This window comes from Nyctibius grandis, chromosome 11, assembly GCF_013368605.1.
Source record: "Nyctibius grandis isolate bNycGra1 chromosome 11, bNycGra1.pri, whole genome shotgun sequence".
Taxonomy (NCBI): domain Eukaryota; kingdom Metazoa; phylum Chordata; class Aves; order Nyctibiiformes; family Nyctibiidae; genus Nyctibius; species Nyctibius grandis.
This window is the reverse complement of record NC_090668.1, coordinates 23,634,334-23,653,057: the sequence shown is the minus strand read 5'-3', so window position 1 is coordinate 23,653,057 and position 18,724 is coordinate 23,634,334. Positions and strand designations below refer to the sequence as shown.

At 42.3% G+C, this 18,724-nt stretch overlaps 1 protein-coding gene across 1 annotated transcript in view; it reads left to right on the top strand.

Annotated features, from left to right (window-relative positions):
• The window catches only part of ADAMTS17 (ADAM metallopeptidase with thrombospondin type 1 motif 17), a 189,212-nt gene that overhangs the window by 11,279 nt on the left and 159,209 nt on the right, over nucleotides 1-18,724 (top strand). The window contains exon 4 of the mRNA XM_068410576.1: nucleotides 14,175-14,347. Within this exon, the coding sequence (XP_068266677.1) occupies nucleotides 14,175-14,347 (173 nt within the window). The remainder of the gene's footprint in view (nucleotides 1-14,174; nucleotides 14,348-18,724) is intronic.

The following is an 18,724-nucleotide window of genomic DNA, read 5'->3' as shown; positions in this document are numbered from 1 at the left end:
GCTTTACTATATTTTTGCACTTAAAGTGTGCCTGTGAGCTGCTGCAAACCTTGCTGGTGTTCTAATGCTTAGCAGATGAAACCCTGAAAAAATGCAGCTGTCTCGCACCCTTTTCATTTTGGGGTGGTTTTTTTTTATGTAATAATAGAAGAGCTGTTGATTTTATTATTTCCTAAATTTTTGGAGAGAAAATGTCTAACTCTATTCACTGATCATATCCTGTCTTCTCCCATTTTTAAAGCCAAACAGTCAGATTGTCAGCTAGTATAAACTGGTCTAGTTTTTGGCTTCTTTGGAGCAATTCAGTTTTATCCTTTCTGGAAATCTGTCTGGGTGGGTTGCATAGAGGGTATTTTTTATGAACTCTGTGAAATCTCTTCTTTAGGTTTGTGTGCCTGTATATTCTGTCCTTTTTATTCCTCTCCTGCCCCATTACCCCACCAATATTCCAGCTTCTGCCTTCTACTGGATGGACTGCATACTAAATGGAGGCAGTGGGTCAAGGCATCTATGCTGTCTTCTACTTGGCTGCTAAAGGGACAAAATGGGAAGCAGAACTGGCAGGTTTAATGGGTACAAGTGTAAGACCCACTAGTATGGGAACAGTTGAGTGGTCAGGAGCAAGTGCTGGTTTTAGACATAAAGGGACATGGCAGCAGCTGGAGGGACAAAAGGCTTCGTTATTGGGAACAGCAGTGGAAGCAGAGGTCTGAAGGAACTGATTGGAACAGGCGGCTATGAACTTAAAGTGTGCCTGTATCTCCTGGGTTTTGTATTTAACCAAGCCTGTGTACCAGCAGAGAGGACCTGTGCTTGCTCATAAGGTTGCCCCCTAGCTGGCCCTGCTTGTTGGTAAATCCTGTAGCCAGGAACTTTATTTTCTCTTGTGTGGAGTTGAACTCTTAGTAGTTCAGCAGGTTTATTATTCTCATGGGTTCAGACTAAGCCAATCTTCTTTTTGATTCTCTGAGCATGAAATCTTGGTTCTGGTTAGAGTTACAGATCCCCTATGTCTCTTTTTAGAGGAAACATCAGAATTCAGCACCACTCTGTTTTCCTAGCCAAGTACTGTAGGTGCTGCAGCACTGAGTTCATAGAAAATGCATTACAAAATTCTTACACTGTAAAATAAGACAGCCATTAGTTAAAAGCTGAATTGAACCAAAATCAGGCCAGGAAATCTGCCTCATCCTTTTGCCACTGAACCTTTTAACCTTCTGTCTAGGGGCAGGGTGCTGCCTGTCCCTGGCAGAACTGAAATTTCCTCCCTGAGAAGAGGGAAAGGAAATTGAGGAGACATTGAGTGATTACATAGGATAAAAAATGGAAAGAGGAGGTGGGTGAGTACCAAGGTATCAGAACTGATAAGACACTGAAAGGAGACACTGGAAAAAAGTGTTCCCAGTAGCATCCACTGTTTCCTGAAGGTTTCTGGGGACCAGTACGTGCTGCTCTTCTCTGCTTTGTCCAAAAGGGAATGTGAACAGACCTCACAGTTGCTGGGATCCTCCTTGCAAGCTTTGTTCTCCTCAGGTTGGCCCAGAGCTGATTGACAGGCAAGTCCTGAGCTTGGGGCACCTCACGGCATGGGCTAGGTGGACCGTTGGTCTGACATGATGTGATTGCACTTAACTCTGTCAGCAAAATTAATTACATATCTGTTAGGTTCCTAATCCATGGACAGCCTGAGGAACTAGAATTCCCTACTGCAAGCAAAGTTGTTAAAGTTCTTTATATTTGTTGGGCTAAGAGCACACATGCACACACTACTGCCATAGCTCAGCTCATGCAAAGGTGGTGGCCAGGCTGCATGGGCTGAGTGTGTATCTGAGTTCTGAGATGGAGGGAGACTGATAGTCTGATGTAAAATGTATTTGATGCTATGGCTCTTGTTCTGTGACTGGGTTTTTTCCTGTCTGATGCTAATTAAGGGGCTACACTAGAACTGGATTTGGGGAGAGCATGGGCTTCTCTGACTCTTGTGCGAGACCAGGAGAGCTTTACTCCTTCCCTCAGCAGCTACCTGAGGAAAATCTGGGACTATGTGATTCCCTGCCCTGCCCCAGGATCACACAGGAGTTTGCAAAACAGCTGGGAACAGAATTCGTATCCCGTGGGTGCTGGTTCTTTGTGTTGACTGCAGGCTGGCTGTGCTGAAAAGGGAGCAAAGCACCCAACTGCTGCACAGTGCAAACAGCCGCAGGTCCAAGTAGCCGTGTCATAAAATAATGAAATTGCTCATGGGCTTTGCCACTTAAAGGCAGACTCCTGAATGCTTTTCTTTGTTGCGGGAAAGAAATGTAAGTCATGGCTCTTAATAGGCTTAGCCCATTAAGGACCTAATTGACTCCTGTCTGGTTTGGATTAACTTTTGTGAACAAGGAGTTTAGAAACAAAAAAATTAATCCTCTCTGACACACAAAAGGTCCATTCCTAATGAAATTGTGTGGAAATGATGATCTAGGGGCATGCTTCCAGAGGTTCTCCTGGGAAAAGGTCTCTTTACTATGGTACTCACCAGAATCAGCAGAGTGAAGGACCGATCAGATTTGTACTAGAGGTTGTTTTTCACTGTCTTGTAATTTGGCTCACCCAAGCTAAAACTTGGCAGGAAAGGATGGAGGTTCTATATACTTAGGAAATATTTACATGCTGGACATTTTAGATACACATCTTGTATTGTAGAACAACATAGACAGAAAAGTACGTTTGTGTAGATACAATATAAAACGAGTATTTTTCAAAGCCACAGGATTGCCACGCTGGGGCATTTTCCAGTCCTTTGCTGTTCTTCTTGTATTTTCTGTACAGACAAGAATCACCTCTAAAGATATTTTCTTCTTAAAATTTTGTAATTCAGCGGTACCTGGCGTGATCTGGGGTTGTTTGGGATTCAAATAAAATACACAGCATCAGATGCTGAATTTTTAATGTTATCTATTGATCATGGTATAAGAATTTAAACAGGGCTAAATTGCCCAATGGCAGATTTCTATTGGCAGCAATGGTCCTGTGATACATGAACTTAATTGGCTGTAAAAAAAGATGCATGGTGATGTAATGACTTGTGTTAGTATTTGTAGGGGGAGGAGGAAAGCATTTTAAGAAAGCAAATGAACTTAATGAGGAAGTGCTGAGTGTCAGCACTACTGAGAGGATAGAGAGCACAGCTTTCCAAGGGCATTCCTCTTGTGTTCCACCCAGAAGTGTGGTACTTTCCCCACAGACCCCAGCCATGGGAGAGGGAAACTGAGCTGAACAGTTCCTTGGGGCTAGGTAATGCTAGCAGTCTGGTTTGATGAGTGGTTGTTAAATCTCTAAAACAACTACTTTAGTCTAAGTAGCATAACATGTCCTACAGCACTCGAACTTATTTTTAAAGCTGCAGGAGGACTTTGTGGGAGCCAAATTTCTCCTGGAATAATCTGTGTAAGAGGATTAATCTGGCTGTAGTCAGGAGTGGGAAAGCACTTAGGGTCTTGCATGGCTGGATCTTTGAGATTTTAATGTGAAAATGCCTACTAATGGGTTAAAAAAAACCCCCAGGTCTGTGGATTTAGGGCTGATGTTTTAATTCCTTTGTTTAAGTTCTGAAGCGCTCCAGCAGCAAAGGACGGATCTCATCACCGTGGGCCAGGTGCTATTGTTAGTCATATGATATGTGTATACATATTACTTTTATCACCTGTCATCCAGCAGGAGAAAGAGTTCAAGTCACAATGCACACTTCTGCTCAGGCATGAATCTGAGCCCCTGTGAGGCAAACAGAAAACCTATTAAAAGGTTTCCAGGTGCATATGCTGTGAGGGGGAAGGAAGAAAAGGTCGGGTTTCATTTGCTCTGAAGCATGGCGTCATTAGGAACATGGGAAATAATAGCTTCACGCCAGTGATGTGAAACACTTCTTCAGTTCTCATCTCTAGACACTGGGCTGCATCTGGGATACAAACCTGCTCTCACACACTATTCTGATTTTAAAGAACGAGTTTGACAACTTTCTTGTCAAAGGTCCTGGACTAGTGGTCTTTCTGGAGAGAGAATGGAGTCATAGGGAGTTTTGTTTGTAGGTCTTAATACATGCAAGTAAGAATTTCACTACAGGTGAGCTAAGTGGGGAGAGAGAGAGATCTATTTTAATGCATGATACAGCATTTGCATAGTGCATCATACAGGATCATCCAGGTTGGACAGGGTTTTGAGCAACTTGGTCTAGTGGAAAGGTGTCCCTGCCAATGGCAGGGGGATTGGAACTAGATGATCTTTAAGGTCGCTTCCAACTCAAACCATTCTGTGATTCTGTGATTTTTGCAGTGCCCTCGGGTTTGGCCTAGACCTCCATGAATAGACTTCTCAATTTATTTGTGAGGACAAGAGGCAGCTGTAGGGCTAATCTTATTTCAGCAGTATCTGTGATTCCCACCAACCTCTGACCCTGTAAGAAGAGCTTTTGGCAGAGGGGAAATGGGCAGACTGGATAGGACTATGGGGGAGCTGTACCATCTTCTTTATTAACCCCCTGTAGTTAAGAGTGGGGGTAAAAACCACCCGAGACAGGGCTTCTTTCATTGCCCTGTCTCTCTGTGACCTTATAATATATACAGTAAAGCTGTTTCCACGTGGCAATAGCCACCACACCCTCAGCTGCAGTAAATGGATATAACTATGTTAACTATCACAGAATAACTGTAGTTTAACTAATTTGCTGAGATGTGGTCACATATTTTGCGTGTTTCCTATGCCATCAAGGTCTATGGATGGGAAAAGCTATTCAGTTTTTCTTGGTGAGAGAAAATATCAATGTTAAAGACAGAATCAAACCATGTTATGCAAGCATAGCAATCTCCTCTAACCATGTCATAAAACTTTCTGTTTCTTTGGGAAAAGTAAGTTCCATTATAACTTTTCCAAGGGTCTCCAGTGATGTGTTAAAGTCCCCTTACACAGAAAGGATTTGATATAAAATACAGTCCAGGAGCATGAGAGAGAGCAGCTTGTCTTTGGAGGGAAGGTTGTTATTTCATGTTTATGATATAGAGCTCATAAATTACTCTGGGTTTGCTTTAAACCCTTTTGTCAGTTTAAAAGAACCAGTTTTCATTTAATGCAAATGTGCTGCATGGAGAGAAGTATATAGTGAAAAACAGGAGGATCAACATTTTAATTCACAAAATAACAATGTGCTGCTTCTCTGTCTAGTTACATCTCAACCTGTTTTAACAATTTATCAAAGCTGGTAATAATTTAAATAAATGATAGTATGCAGGTATCAAATGCAGGGAATGCTTTCCCTGAACAGGTATAAATCCTAAACACGTTACTGCTACGTTGCATTTCCCCATCTTCAATCATTGTCTCTTAGCTGTGTTTTCTCTGCAGGTTTGACTTGGCCTGAAATAGCAGTTGTTATGGCCAAAAAACATGTGCACTAAAAATAGAGATATGTAATGCAACCTGTATTAGTCCATATTAGGAAGCATCTGTTGAAGAATTAAAGCAAGGGTTTCAACAATGGCCAATGCAGAAGACGTAATGTGATTAAGTGTTTGCAAGGATTCCCTCCATCAGAAATCAGGTCTTGCAGCACTTTGCCCATGGGAGTGTGTCTCACTTGTGTGGGTAAATCCCTTGGTTTCTCCAGGTCCCTGGTCTTCCAAACAGGGAGTCTGGATTTTCCCTGTCAGTGTATGATTGTTTCCTTACGGCTGATAAACAGCAGCCTTTTGGAGCAGTCTGCTGTTCAGAAGTGTCCTTTTCTATCACATGCGGCAAGTGAAGTTTTATTGCCGGTCTGTTCTGGATGAAGCCCTCACCATGAGGGCAGCATGGATAATGTGAAGCAGGAGGGACTCCAGTTTCTTCTTCCTCGACTGTCAAGGTGCAAAAGACACCAAAAAAGAGGACATGAAAATACATGTAGTGTATGGATTTCTTCCCCTTCCAGAGCACCTGCACACAGTAGAGCTGTATTGCTCCTACACTTGGTTCCTAATAAAATGTAGTGCTAGTTTCCATTGGAACTTAATGACATCTAAACTGGCAGGAGGTAATGAACTAGGTTGTCTGGTGTACACCAGCCTTGTCTCAGGATATTCACGGGTATGCCAGTGGTCATTCTGGTTAGAAAGGTAGACAAGTGACTCCAAGGAGATTAAGGTACATAGCTTACCTTTTAGCTGTCTTTGTTTCTTCCATATTATCATAAATCATAGCTCAGAATTAGAGCCAAAAGTTGGGAATTGGGACACTGTTGGCCTCAATTCTTATGTTGTTTGACCTTCAGCAAATCCTTTGGGATCTTACTTATAAAAGTTACCAAGTGTTGGGCACCCACATGTTGGTGTGGCCAAGATGGGAACACTTTGGGGCAGGTTTTGCCTCTGTTCAAAAGCTCTAAGCTTCCTAGGTCATAGACATCCCAAACTGTGAACCCAAGACTGAAGGCACAGAAAATCAGAGGTTATTTAGACTATGAGCTCTAACGCTCAAGAAGTTTCTTTATTTGCAAATTAGGGCTATTAACTCTGAGCTGGCAGTGGTACCGAGAGCCTTTGGATCTGAAAATTGCTCTATAAACTGCCAGTTTCTTTCTCAGCTGATCTATTCCCTGGGTTGTTTGACATATCTGTATATATTAGGGATTAAAAATAACTATTACACTACTTTTTACTTCACTTTGACCTGCTGAGCCAGCACCATTATGGGAGATGAGCATATATTCTTTACTGGTTTTTGCAAATCGCCAGAAATAAATTGCTCGGCTTTCAAGGAGGTCTGTGCCACCCCTCTCAAGGTATAGGTTAATGGTGAGGCCAGACTGTAGGTGGAGAGCCCCTGGCTTGGTGAGTCCAGCCTCAGCAGAAGTGATTGGAGTTCAGCTGCCAAAGCCCAGGAAAATAAAATAAACCTGGAGACCAATGATGCCCTTTTTCATAGGATAACTGCAGCCAGGCATTTTGTAGTCTCTAAAGTCCTGAAGTGGATTAGGACTGTGCTTTGTGATTGGTCTCAGATCTGCTGAGTTTAAGTGATCAAAACTGAGGAGTCTGAGTTCAGAGTTCTGTACATCACTCCTTATCATTTAGACCTAATTGTATTTGTGTTACAGTATCTTTCCCCATGGCCCCAAGCAAGTTGGGACCTTTTTGTGTCTGTCACAAACAAAGGAGATCAATTTAGCTTCAGAGAATGTACAACTAGTAACAGAGCAAATCAAATATAGGATGAGAAAGTGAGGCACAGAGGCTAAGAGGGAGTGGCAGAACAGGTATTTCCATTCCCACTTTAATAGTCTTGCCATGAAGCCATGCTCACTGTGCCTGCTTTCTGTAACATTAAATTGTCTTCTCTGACTGTCTTATATGAGTGAGTCCTTGTTTCTAGCTGGATGGAAAGCCTACAATGAAGGTGTCCTTTTAAAAGGAGACGAGTGCCCATAATTCAGGAGGTGGCAATCTTTGAAATCCTGCTGACAAATTGCACCAGTGAGCAGAGATCATAGTGCTTATCCTGTGCTGTCTTACAGGCCTGCCATTAAAGACAAAGTCCTGATGTGTTATGTTGACAACTGAGTATGTTTTTCAGAAGAATAAAGTTTTAACTGATGTGTCCAAGCCACAGACTAATTTGGATAACAATCCTTGCAATAAAATCCCCCTGGTGTTTTGAGATGAAGCACAGAGTTCATGACTCCTGTCTCAAATTCTTGTTTGCTGCTGTGCCAGACAAATAGTCATGAACTTGTGATTTGGTATGAAAGTGGCCATGTTAAAACAAAACAAAACAAAACACCACCACCAAAAAAAACCCTACCCCACACTCACCCAAACCACAACACATTTTAGGGAGGTGGATTAGGGACCAATGGATCATTCTGCTCTGCAACGATTTTTCTTGCCAGTTGATGCATGATTATGTCTGCCATTCTAGTCAGAAAGAAATTGGGAGTGCATAACCATTTTGTAGGACAAGGCATTAAAAATGAGAGGATACCTCTCAGTCTGCAATCAGCTGTGATTTGAATGAGCAAACATTTTTAATCCCTGAGCTTCAGACTACCCATTGACATCAGCTAGCTGTGGTAAATCTGAAATCCCAAGCTTTTGATGGAGGTAGAAAAGTCCAGTGCACAGGGACAGTTTTGTGCTGTGTCCTGACAGAGGTTGAAGGGGCCTCCGTGTTCCCATGGCTGGAAATAGACTGGGGAGTGCTGGCTGTGGCAGCAGCTCCGATAGTGTCTGTTCTTCATAGTTTTCTTCTTCAGTCTTTGCTTGTGTCTACTCCGAGGTGGATGCCACAGGAAAGGTGTTAAGGAAGCAGCTGTGTGGAGCAAAGCCCGTGGAGCTGAAGTGTGGTTTCTTTTTTTTTCCCTTCAGGAGATCAGTGTTTTGAAAAGAACCTCTCTGTTGTTGTATGGATGAAAACTGCAGCTGCAAGGTAACCAACGCACAGAGCTTTGGGTGTAAAGCCCCCAGGAGGCAGTGAAGGGATGTTCCTGGTGGTGTCCATGAATTTTGAACTGGCCCCCTTTATGTGTTGGGAAGCCTGTGGTGATCTCACAGCTGTGAGCTGTCCAGTGATGTGTGGTTGCTCTTTTAGCTCAGGCTGTGTTAGCACATATCCTTCAGTGGGCTGACTTCTGCAGTGAATATTTTGTCATCCTGGAAGTCTTAGAGCTCTAAGCCTGTTCAAATTTGTCTTGCTTCTAACCACGAGCAATTTGATCCCCAGGCCAAGCAAACAAGGTTACTGACTTGTACAGCTTGTGGGCATCCACCATGGTGATGTTGTGCAGTCAGTCTTTTGAAGAAGCTGTTCAATAAACTGTTCGGAAGCAGCTCTACTGTCAGATCCAAACACGAGGAGTAGATTGATTTGACTGTAGTATATTTCTCTTGATGTGTTTTGAAATAATAAACACTCTTTGTGTTTAAACCCACCACCCCTTGATCTTAATTCAAACTAAGAAGGAAGCCAGCCAGTATTCTATTTAAGTTTTGCTTTTGCTTTGGTCCTGGGATGTAAATGCTGCTGCTAACTTCCACTTTCCATTTCACTTCCTTCCTGGGCTCCACCTGACACCTTGCCTTCTTGCTTTGAAATGAAATCAAGTCATTATGCTAGATTTGAAAAGTTCTTTGAAATCAGTGCGCTTTCTAGATTAAATAGCAATGAGTTTCTAGGTTAAATAGCAATGTCTAAGAGACAGATGCAGAACACTGATCATTTAAACACAGAATTGATAGGCTTTTGAGAGGCGTTTGTATCCTCCATCTGGTACCAGAGAAACTTTGTGGCTTCTTGTCTCTCTGATAATTCAGCAAACTTGTCCTTCCTCTGATTGATATAAGGTTTTAGGTTAACTAGTAAGCATATACCTCAATAACTTCCTTTCTTTAATTTCTAGGCTTGGTTTGTGTGCAGGATCTCCTTTTTCCTTCTCTCTCTTTGGCTTTGGAGAGGTGATGATTTTTATTTTTAAGTGAAACTCATAAAATTTCCCTAATGTGAGTATGAGTGAAAGATTATCTTGAAACTCCTGGGGCACAGGGAAAACTAATGTTAGCTGGAAGGCTAGAGGAGAAGAGGTTGCTTTTCAGATGAGTCTGAGAAATACTGTGGGAAGGGAGGTAGGAGGAGCAGGAAGGGACTCTGTAGTTACAGCAAGAATGTGCCAAAAACCAGACAGTGCTAGACAGGGCTTTTGGTGTGTAATAGGAAAAGGTCATTTGGGGCGGTTGCTTTGGAATTGTACATCTGTTGGGTTGCCATAAAAAGCACTGAACATAAGGAGTTTTCTGCTGAGGCTTCAGAAGAGCTCTGTTATGCTTCTGATTGCAGTAAGGACTATGTTTTTTTGCCATTCTGAGGAAGATTTCAAAGGCTGCTGGACTGCAGAATGTGATATGATCCTGTTGCTTTGCAGGTGACTAGCCAAGGAAAGGTAAGAGCCTGTAACTAAAAGCCAGCTCATGAACTTGTGCATTGTTACATCCATTTTATGCTGAGGATCTGGGGGTGTACTGCCCTTCTCCCATCACCTAACAGTCCTGAATTTTGTGGAATTTTTGGTCAGATAGACTCTGTAACACACTGTCAAAGTGGCTGGCAAAAGAGTAACGTCCCTTGTGCCTAGTCACCCGCAGCATATACGTGCTGCATTGTAGATTGACTGTTTCAGCTCGTATTTCACGTGGAACTGTCTGACCTCTTAAGCGGGGAACACCTGACTCCTAAAATAGTGTGCAGTTTGGTTATGTGTGCTCCCCGCAATGTAAACTCCTCTGACAGGCTCCTGCCCATGTTTTATGGCCTCTCATGCCTTCACACTAACACTTAACATCTGCACCACAAAATTTGTAACATCAGTTTGTTCAAATAAAGAATCCACCAAGCATTTAATCCTTGTTTTAATGGCTGATGTTTATTTTAGTTTGGGGTTTCGTGTACTTATGGAGGGATTCTCTGCCTATAGTCCATAAATCACACAGGGCAGGAGTGAGACTTCTCCGTGCTGGCTTGGTTCCGAACTGAGGCTCTAGAGATGGGGTTTTTTTGGTACCTCCATAAAGTTGACTCACCTCAGGTATGAGTTGCAGATGTGTTTAATGAGGATTTTTACTGTTGGTTTTGGATCTTTTTTTTTCTTCTTCATCAAATGTTTGCGATATGGGATGTGTGTATTTCTTTTGTTCTGTTTGTGATGGTTCATCCATGCAAATGATGATAGTTGTGTTTTCTCCATGCGCTTGATTACACTGGAAAATTGTTTGCATGTGTGGGAAGCAGGAAGATGCAAATGGAGACTATTCTGAAAGTAGCCCTCTGCGAGGACAAAAAGCGTAAAGAAAAGTTACCCTATGGAGGAGCCACAAACTTAAAAAAAAAGGAGGGGGGGGACACAACACGTAACACCTCTGTTCAAGTAGTTTGTGTTGCTTTACCTTACCTCTTCTGTAGTGTAACATCGGTGACCACCTGAGCTCTTTGTAGGCTCCCTTGAGTCCATTACATGTTGCCTGTTTTAAGCGCTCGGTGAGGTTACACTTGGAGAACGTGAGGGAGAGGATGAGAGTCAGAGCCCAGATTCTCTTAGGTCACTTTGGCTGTGTTTCTAGGCAAGCCTGTGGGGTGGTAGTTTTCCACACACAACCTCTAATCCCTGCCACCCAGTGGGAAGCAGCCAATCCACAGCTTCAAGTAAAACTCGTGGAGGAGTGGGGGCCAGAAGCTTTGTGTGAACCAAGACTACCCAGCAATTTGTCAGGAGTCCCTTTATGCTGCTGCTCTCCAGAAATCACACCTTTCAGAGTTCTGTACAGCTGCCTTCTGCAAAGAGGTGCTGAGTGGAACCAGCAAAGCTTTGCCATTTCCTTCATCTGCCTCTGGAGGAGGGACCAGGCCGGGCAATCCCATGGCAAATGACCATGGCATGACCTCTTCTCCCCGGAGTGCAAACTATATTCTAGCATAGTGGGTTCCTCCTCTGACACAGTGGCTTCTTTTCCACCAAAAAGGAGATTTTTGAAGTGAAAACCCAGAGTACTCCGAATTTGTTTTGTTCCATTTAAGCCTTCTTACACAGCTCATTCAATGCTAGGCCCAGACTTATTTGAGGTTAGGCTTAGCCCCCCATAAAAGCAACTTCTCTATAGGTAGGAGATTTACACCAGCTGAAAACTTTTAATTTATTAGGGAATTACCAAAATAAGAATTCGATGGGGAAGTGCTGTTACTTCCAAGAAGGCTCTGATTGCTAGCAGCAAGACCCGGAAGGTCAATGTTCTTACTGGAATAATTTGCCTTCTCTTCCTTTTTCTCTGATTTCTCCCCTGGTATTTAAATGATAACCTTGAAAGCAGTGCAGCTAAAGATACATGGCTGTGCAGAGGGAGGGATGGGTGGATGGATGGATGGAATGAATAAACAAACAAATAAGCATGGGAGGTTTTTAACAGAAGTTTGGTGAAGTCATTTCCATTTCATAGTTGGCAAATCGAAGGTGCGTTCATCTTTCCCACTTTCTGGTGTAGTCACTCCATTTTATTTTATTGCCTTTTTACAGTGCTTAGAAACACACAGATCCCCCACTCTGAGGCAGCTTTGTCACGATTGCGCCCTTTTCCGTAGCCATCCTGCAGTCCGTGTGAAGACAACCTTTGAAACTTGGTTATTTTCATCTCTGCTGCTGGCGTGTAGCTTCTGTTATTTATGAGCACCCCAAGTTTTTATTTTTTGCTTGTCCATGGGCCTCGTGTGTCTTTTTAGACCCAGGGGAAATATTTCAAAAATCTTTTTAGAAAGATTCAAATCAACTTTCATGGTTGTTTTCTCAGTTTAAAATATGTACCCAGTGTTGACAGTCAATGCCTTGGGCAGAAAAGCATATGCAGAGCTATGCTGGATGACTGCTAGACAACTCAGAATAGGGGTATGGGATGGACATGTGCAAATGTGTGTATTGACAAGACAGAAAATGTATGAATGAGCAGAAGGCACGAGTTCATTTCAGGTGGGCCTTGGGGGGCTTACAGCTGATGGAGTTTATCATCCTGAATACAAGAGGGTTGGTCAGGGAAAACTGATGATCTGGATGTGAGTGCATTTACCAGCCTGGGAAAGAAGGGACATGCAAGCTGAATTATGTAAGGGAACTGGTAAGCAGGCTGTGGAAAAACAGGATCAGTGAATGCTAACTCAGGTCTGCCTGCTGCAGAATGGTGCTTTGCTAAGATAGGGTCTCAAGTTAAATCTACAGAAAATTAAAAGGGATTCTCTGCTCTGGGAAACGAGCACGTGTAGTGTGACATAGGAGGTATCTGATCATCCATTACGGTCTATCCCGTGTCACTTTTGCATTGAATGTTATGTTTATGCTGTTTCAGGACCTGTTGTGTGTTCTGCTTCCTTTTTCATTGGAAGAAATCAGCATTAATACCAGTGTCAGTATCTTATCCATAGTATATTGCCAGCTGAGCAGTAAGTGAATATAATTTCAGTGAATCTTGGCAGTTTGTTTCTTATTGCAAAATAAATTTGTTTTAATGATTTAATTCGCTTTTCTTTCATTTTACAATTGAAAACATGAATACATTTTTTGTGACTGCAATTAAGTGAGTAGATTCAGTTTCAGATGTGAACTTAATTTCTTCTTTGTTCATATCTCAGCTGCTTTGCACATCTGCCTTTGAGCTGTGAAACACATTTCACCTTTCAGTTTAGAAAAGGACAAATTACTAATACATTAGTCCCTTAGTTTGGAGGAAGGGAGGTTTAACTTCTGTGTTTCACTGTTTATGTTAGTGCTAGCTGACCACTGCCTCACTTTGTAGTCCTTAGAATGGGTCCTTCTCACAGGTTCTTGTAACTGAAGTTCACTAAGGATCAGCTGGCCCAGGGAGTCCCCTGCCTTTGGTATACGTACCACAAGGAAGCAGCACGTGAGCTCTGCACGTAGGTGGCTGGTGACTGCAGCTGCGGGTGCTGGCGCTCATGCCAATAGCAATAAATGAGCAAAGAAAGCCTGAGAAGGTCTTATCTAACCTGACCTTCTGCACTTCTGGGTTTCATCCAGAGACTTCTGCAGTTGGCCAATAATGCATGTTCCAAAACAATCTGACTTAATTTAACATTTTTGAGACTCTATCTTCATTGCTTTATTAATGCTGGTAGCAAGTAAAAATGTGACTGATGGAAATATTGACTCCAGGCATATCTTACAACTTCCCTGGCTAAGGAGAACCTGCAGAGTCTAGAGTGTATGTTGCATCCCAAAGCACGGTCTCGTATCCTAAAGTTTTCTTCAGCAGTTTTTTCCTTAATTAGCTCTTATTCCATTATAGTGGAATGTTATGCTTTTCACAAGCAGGATTTCCAATTTCTGAAATTTTTGCAAGAGCATAACTTCTTAGTTTGAATTACAGCTAGTCTTTTACTGTTCTGGACTACTTCTCTTTTCCCCTCCTCTTTTCTATTTGCGTGTATTCTGGTAGTCTCATACAACTCTGGACCCAGAGGTACAGATGAACTTGCAATGGAACCTCTTGGTTCTTTCTTTTAAGTCAGCAAAGGACACTTTAATTAAAGGTCATTGCAATCTGACTGTGCACAAGAATGCTGAAAAGAGTATAAACATTTTATTGTGATCTGCCAGCCTTAATAAGTATTTTGACTTTTAGAAAAGAAGAGACAAAAGAAAATGAAATCAACCAGTGACTGGAGGGAGAGAAGAAATGCCATTCGACTTACCAATGAGTACACAGTAGAAACTCTGGTGGTGGCGGATGCTGATATGGTCCAATACCATGGTGCAGAGGCTGCCCAAAGATTCATCCTCACAGTTATGAATATGGTAAGTAGGCACTTTACTCTCAAAAGAAGAAGCAAGAGTAAATAGATTATATCCAGGGTAGGTTAAAGCTGGCTTCCTTGACAGCTGACATGGGTAACTAACTGGTTTGACCTTGAGGTATGAGGAATGTTTTGGTTTTCTTGTGTTATGTGTCTCTTCTTCCTCATTAGTGTGATTCCTTGTACTTGCCTAAAGACATCACAAAAAAAAACTTTTTTGAAACTGAAACGCAAGTTTTCAGTTAGAAAATATTCCATAATTGTTTAGGAGTGGTGTTTTCTACCATGTTTTTTGTACTGCTATGGTTTACCTTGGAAGAGAGTATCCCAGAGTGGATAGATGGTCTTGTCTGACACGATGTTTTTTGGGTTCCCAAAGATTTCCGTGGCACATCTGTTTCATAAGAGAGATTTCTCTGTGGGTCATTGTCATAGCAGGCAAAGTGTTATTGAAGACAGCAGTCATATTGATTTCCAGCAGAAAACCTGCCTTTAAGTCAGTTACTTAGAAACACTTTTTATCTCTGATTTTTACATAACGAAAATGGCTGCTTTGCTTGCTGTAGAAAACACGGCAAACTTATCCCCACACTGCCAGCTGATCCCATTCTCTGTACCCCAGGACCTCTTGTGCTATGTGAAGTGGTGCCGATCATACCTTTGAATAGTTGATGGAGTTGGGCTTTAGAAGCGTTATAGAAATTCTGCAGAGAATCTGCCAGGAGTGAAGAGAGTCATTTGAAATTGCAAGCTTATATGAAGTGTGGGTGTTAATTTGTTAGCTGTCCTAGTAGTTAAGCCTTCCGTCTCAGTTGGTAAGGGAACACAAAGCCTCTCACCATGAGTGCTCACTCACTCACTTGTTGGCAGTGCCAATAAAGGGATAATGGCTAAATTGGAGGTGGACACTGAAAACTCTGCTCAGAGATGGCAGGGGTCTTTCCAGAGGCATTTGCACAAGGAAGTCTTGGAGGAAGCTTGTATTCCTCTGCCCATGCTATTGTAACATCCAGGAACAGTTCAACCTCCTGACTACTGCTCTGTGGTTCATGAGCAGCAAATTGGCTTGCAGGAAAATAACACTTCTTAATAGTAATTGACTGGTCATGCTTCCCAGCTGAGTGGTGGATGCTCAGTGCATAATGCGGCTATGGGACAAGAGCTTTTTAAGAGGTCTTGTATTCCTTTAGCAGGCAGTGGTGTGAGGGAGCCCTCCTGTAGTGAAATGCTTTGCTGATTAAGCAGGGAGTTTGTTTAACTAGTCTTTTCCATTAACAAGCTGCTTTTCTGTGTCCCTTCCTCTACCTTTTATTTTGCCTTCTAGCATGCTGTGACAATAGTCACTTAATAGGGCTTCATTGTGTCCCTACATTTATTTGGATGAGTTTGTAGGAAATGCCTTCTTGCAACAAATTCATTCATGCCACCATCACTTCAGGGTCTACTTACTGGCTTTCTTATGTTCAAGGATGTGTTTGCTGGGGCACAAGAGCCTCATTCTTCTCAAAGCCATGGTTCTCCACCTTCAAATTCACATACCAGCTTTGCAGTGAGCAGGCAGAACATAAGTCATATTCAACTCTGAACAAATCTGCTTCTCAAGCCACTTTTTGAACTAACAGAAATGTATATTCAGATGTAACATATGTGTCAAGGCTGAGTTTATTCCTTGTGTCAGATGCTTGGGACCTTGAGAGGGGTGATGGATGCTTTTTGTTTGCAGTGGCAGCCCAGGGGCTCTCCTAAAATCTGTTCTGCACTGATTCATCAGTGAGATAATAAAAATCTGCCATTGTGCCCCACAGTTCTGCTGGGGCTGGGACAGGGCATTATGGCTGTGAGAGCTTTTAAAACGTGTCTAATCATCTGTCATGTTGATCCAAGTGCCAAAAGGTCAATTATTTCAGTGTAGCCATTAGTGCATCTCTATGTGGTGTAGCTTTATCAGCCTGTGAAGGCTGTTAGGGTTGAGTATACTGACAGAGCAAGTCCTAAACAAAAGATGGCCATGAATACTGTTGTCTGTCCAGGCTGAAGAGTACTGCAGAACATCTCAGCAACATCAGCTTGTCAGGTGTGAAAATATGTGTGTAGAGAGGTGCTGATAGATGGGTTGGGTTCTCTAAACCCATTTACTAAACAAATATTGAAGCTTAAATCCCAATGGATTTGGCTGATGGACTTTTAAGCTAGGTTCTGATGCTGTAGTGTGAGCTCAGCCCTTTATTAGACACTGGAGAGTGCACATGGAAGAGGAATCTTGGCTGAGGAACACATTGATCTGACATCTCACAAGGTGCAAAGTCCAGCTGAAATGCTTCCCACTGTTAAGTCATTGCTCCTAGGGGCTCACCCATGTGGGTTTTCTGATGTCTGATAGGATCTGAATTTGCTTTTCAGCCTTCAGAGGAGCACTGACAGGGTGTCTCTCCTTTGTCTGGCCACCTACATTCCCACACTTGTAGGAACGTATTATCTTTCAGGCTTCTACCTCCCTCAGGAAATTGGTTGTGAGTGGTGGGCAAGATCAGAAGATATTGAGGAAAAATAGGCAAACACATAGATGTCATCATTGCATGAATCCTCTATTCTGAAGCTATAAATCAAGGTGAAATCAAAGGGGGTTTTAACATTCCATTTGCCATAATGAAAGCTGATCTTCATCCCAGCAAAAGAAGCTGAAGAATATTTCAGAAAATATATTTCAGGAAGAGAGATAGGATAGTCATGTGGTTTAGGTGGGCCTGGGCTGAACCCTTCCCTCAGCCACACTCTTTGGGTAGTGCCTGAACCTGCCACGGTGAATCTTTGTGTGGTAGTTTCTCATCTGTAAAACTGTGCTACGAGGAATAGCACAACCCTAACTTCTTAGGGCAACATCTGTTACACCCGTGCTTGGTGCAGGATCAGTTGTGCTGTACGTAACCACACAAATGAAGGCCTCCTGGCTGCTTGGGATCTTTGTTTCCTGCCTGCCTCAATACAACTTCTGTCAGCCTTGTGTGACTGTTAGTTGGAGGTTAGGATTTGCCCCGTGATATTAGGCAGTGCTTATTCAGCTACGCTGCAGGATGGCGGGCTGCCTCTAAAAGAAACCAGAATGTTAATTTTGGCTTGGGTGCTTGCATTTAAGCAAATAGAACATTACTGGTCAGGGGTATATTAACTTAACTCCTCTCTGTAAGCCATTACATTTACTGTCAAACCACAAAACAAGCATTAAGAGGTCTTATTAATGCATTTTATATTTATAGACATTTTAAATAAAGTGATCTGCCTTAAAGTATTTAATATCTATTTATGTTACAAGAATTTCTGAAGGGAAAAAAGTCAGCATTACAAAATACTGTTTTATTGCTCCCTTGGTAAATGAGAATCTTGGGGAAAAACCCACCACCACCCTCCTTTAGAATAACAGCTAAGAAACACAGCAAACCCCTTTTGCAACCCAGAAATAACAGGTAGTACTTCATAGAGCAAATGCTGTGTTTTTAATGATATCTGTAGTTCTGACCATCCCCCTGAACAGAGAATAGATTCATATTAAAGGTACTTGTTTTTTCTGGATATCATTGTAGAGGTGCAAGCTCTTCCATTTACTAAACTAGTATTTGAAGTTGTAAGACAGATTTTTCCAAGATCCTGGAAGAATTTCCCTCTAAGGTACTCTGTAATGTATGAGTAGGAACAAGCATGACTCCAGGGCTTTGAGTTGACTTTTTTTAAGTCACCACCTCTAAAATGAAAACTTTTCTCGTTTTCTGGCAAGGTATTTGATCCAGCACGATTTTCCTAATGGGCGATTCCTGATGGCTTTGTGATAATGTTAAAAATAAACTGATAAAGAAGTTGCCAAATGACACCATGTACATCTGTGGCCTTAGTGAGGCAGTGAGTTTATGGGCGTGCTGGATGTAAGGCCATGGACGGAGAGGTATCAGCAGAATTCTAGAAATGCAAAACCAGCTACTTAAATATAGGTGCTGTTCTATTTTTCCAAGTTAAACTCCCTTGTTATTGAGCTTTTGCCAGTGTTGCAGTGTTTGCATTTCAGTTCTTCTCTCCCCTTTGCATCTTTGGCTTGAGTGCATCTCCCGTTCATGCCCTTCTTCAGTAGCCACCAGTGTTTAAAACTTCCTCTAAATTCTGAAATAAAGTGCCCTTGTGGTGAAACATGCTTGTTATGCTCGCCCATTCTGTTAGTCTGCATCTGGCAACTATAATTTCTTATTGCATGTCATCCATGTGGAGGCTGTTTGGATGGAGCTTCTGTTTCTTATGAAGTCCTGTGTTGCTTGCGACACTTCATGGCTTCATCTCAACGGAACTTCAGGTTTCTCAGCCAGCAACTACAAGAGCAGTGCATTGGCTTTCTCTT